This window comes from Pteropus vampyrus, unplaced genomic scaffold (assembly GCF_000151845.1).
Source record: "Pteropus vampyrus isolate Shadow unplaced genomic scaffold, Pvam_2.0 Scaffold6800, whole genome shotgun sequence".
Classification (NCBI taxonomy): Eukaryota; Metazoa; Chordata; class Mammalia; order Chiroptera; family Pteropodidae; genus Pteropus; species Pteropus vampyrus.
The window spans coordinates 1-2586 of record NW_011895581.1 but is presented as its reverse complement, the minus strand read 5'-3'; the positions used below and the strand labels follow the sequence as shown (position 1 = coordinate 2586).

Sequence of the window (2586 nt, the reverse complement as noted above, 5' to 3'; positions counted from 1 at the left end):
AACTAAACCAACAGTCGGTTTTGGCATTAAGTAGAGTTGACTCAGGCTTAATCTTACAGCTAGTCAGAATAAGAAGCTTTCTGCACCTCACAAGTGCTGCTATACACTTCTAGTAGGAAGTAAGAATTACATTTTAGTGTTTAGTCTGTCAATTTTTGTTTTACAATGCTGTCCTTTATTTTTGATAACAGAATTGAAGGAAATATACTTAATCCTGAACATCAGAGATAGTGCTTTACAATATAAATACTTATTTAACCCATTAGAATTTATTATTTTTGGTTTATTTTTTAATTTGGACACAATTATATTGAAAAGACATGCTGTGACACTTTTTTTTTAATTACAAAAACATGTTTTACCAAACATAGACAACACATTCACTCTCTATATGAGTTTATGTAAAGCAATAAAGATGAATTTAAAGGGTACTGGCAAAGTTCTCTTATTCCCCCAAACGTCTTCTCTCTAATAGCTAAGTTAGGCCTGAATTTTTAAAGCTAGAGTTTCATTCTTTTGACTCAAGCTCTGCAAGAAATGAATTATACTTGATGCCTTTTTAGTCATTTGTACATTGAAATGAATGACTGTTATATGAAATCCTTTCCTTTTAGAGGCCTCCCCAGAGAAGAGGATGCAGGGCAATCAACAGAGGTAAATAGGAGAGAGAAGAAGGTAAGGCAATAAGGAAAGAAAAGACACAAAATGGAAAACGGAAATAGGTGGAGTGTCCAAGAGAAACTGTGAGTAACTCATACTCTTGAATAAGTCCAATTAATATACCACCATACTCATTTAAATACAATGATGTTATGTTCACTTGAAATTCTGATTATGGGTTCCAAGGACCGTTTCTGCACTTAAAAGTAAAAGAATGAATACAATTATTAAAACTGTTTGTGGACCAAGGCAAAAACCATTAGGTAGAAACAAACAAAAAACCTATTAGCTGGTTATATACATCCCCGATCTGAGAAACCATTTTGTAGTATAATTATCCGTTTGGTTTTCAGCGGGTGGGCTCCAGGATTGCTGTTTTCTTTAATAGAAATAAAAAAATGTTCTTGAATTAATTTCAAAGGGCTATAAAAAGTTTACATATGACTGAAATATGATTTTCATTGTGCTAAAAATAAATATTAAAGATTTTTTTCATTGAGATAATGTTCGTCTTTTCCCTTTTAAGAAATTCAACTTTTTCTTCACTGAGCATGATTTTCTTATTCTTTTATATTTATGCAGTTTAAATAGTTGAAATTAAATCCACGGGTTACACTGATCTATCAAAAGACCATCTATCTTTCATTAACAGTACCAGAAGCGATTTATCTTTTCTTTTCTTTTTTAATCATCTAAATGTTTCTAAAGGCAGTTTTATTGTTTGGCATAAAATTACTTTGATTAGTATCACTGTTGTTCCGGCAGTCTTGATTCTTCCTTTAAGTCATATTTTACTGCAGTGTTAAGCTTTCAGTTGCCAATAACACTGCTTAAATAAAAATAAACATTATTTTGTATCTGGCATCAAAATAACCAATTCCAACTTCATTGTAAATATTTCACAGATGAGAATTTCCCAAGAAAAATGATTTCCGAACATGTTACTAACACACTTGTCCAGCTCATTGCAGTTCCAAATTTCCCATCTACATAAATTCTGAAAATTCAGCATAACGACATTTTATTGCAGAGTAAATAAACATGTTTTGTAGTGCAGCATGCCATTTCTAACCTTTGCAAATCGGGAAAAACTTGGTCACATTCCTTACACTCCTGGATTGCATGTATCTCTCGGAGATCATTTTCACTTTCGAGTTTTTGTTGAAAGTCTTCTTCCACCATTGAAAATGCTGAATGAGGGGTACTGCACGGGAACTTCTGGTGATCTGCTAGTTCAGCCTTGGACTCAAAGAGCTGATCACAGTCCTCACAGCGATATTGCCGTTCTTCTGTGAAAATAATTCAGGTGTTACTAGGACCAGGAGATCAGGAAGTGCCACCACAAATCAGCAGGTATTACTGAATTATGGAAGACATAATAGAAATTATTTGGTCGTACTTTCTATCACTTCGATTTTAACATATGTTAAAAATCATATATGTAAAGAAGCCAGGATGAAGCCTAGAACAATAATATAAGTGATTACTGTGTCTACGGTATAGACTTCTTATCGGATGAACTTTATGACTAACCCCTTCTAGGATTTAACATATTCACTGGATATTAAAAGTAGTAATGACCACTTACTGAGAGCATCTATTTCTCTAACCCTATACATGGATTTTTGATATTCCTTAAAACCGAATTATGAGGAATCAACTTTTTGTCCCAATTTGCAGATGACAGTATTGAAGCTCAGAAAAGTCCAGTAACCAGTTAGGAATTATAGAGCTAAGTGGTTGTGCCAGGATTTGAACCCATCTTTGTCTCTTACACTTCCCACTGTGCCACGTTACCTGGGAGATACATGGGATACACAGTCCCCTATCTGAGCCATGCTTAAGCCTGGTTAATGTCAGAAAACTTGAAATGCTTCATTATATTCAACATTACTTATAATGGGACATGCAATGTTTATAGCACTC

At 33.8% G+C, this 2586-nt stretch overlaps 1 protein-coding gene across 1 annotated transcript in view; it reads right to left on the bottom strand.

Moving 5' to 3' along the window:
* LOC105310597 (MDS1 and EVI1 complex locus protein EVI1-like) overlaps positions 1-1981 on the bottom strand; it is an 8663-nt gene extending 6682 nt beyond the window's left edge. Inside the window, exon 1 of the mRNA XM_011386752.2 lies at positions 1733-1981. Coding sequence (XP_011385054.2) covers positions 1733-1842 — 110 coding nt within the window. The 5' untranslated portion in view covers positions 1843-1981. The remainder of the gene's footprint in view (positions 1-1732) is intronic.
* Between the last annotated feature and the right edge of the window lie 605 nt (positions 1982-2586).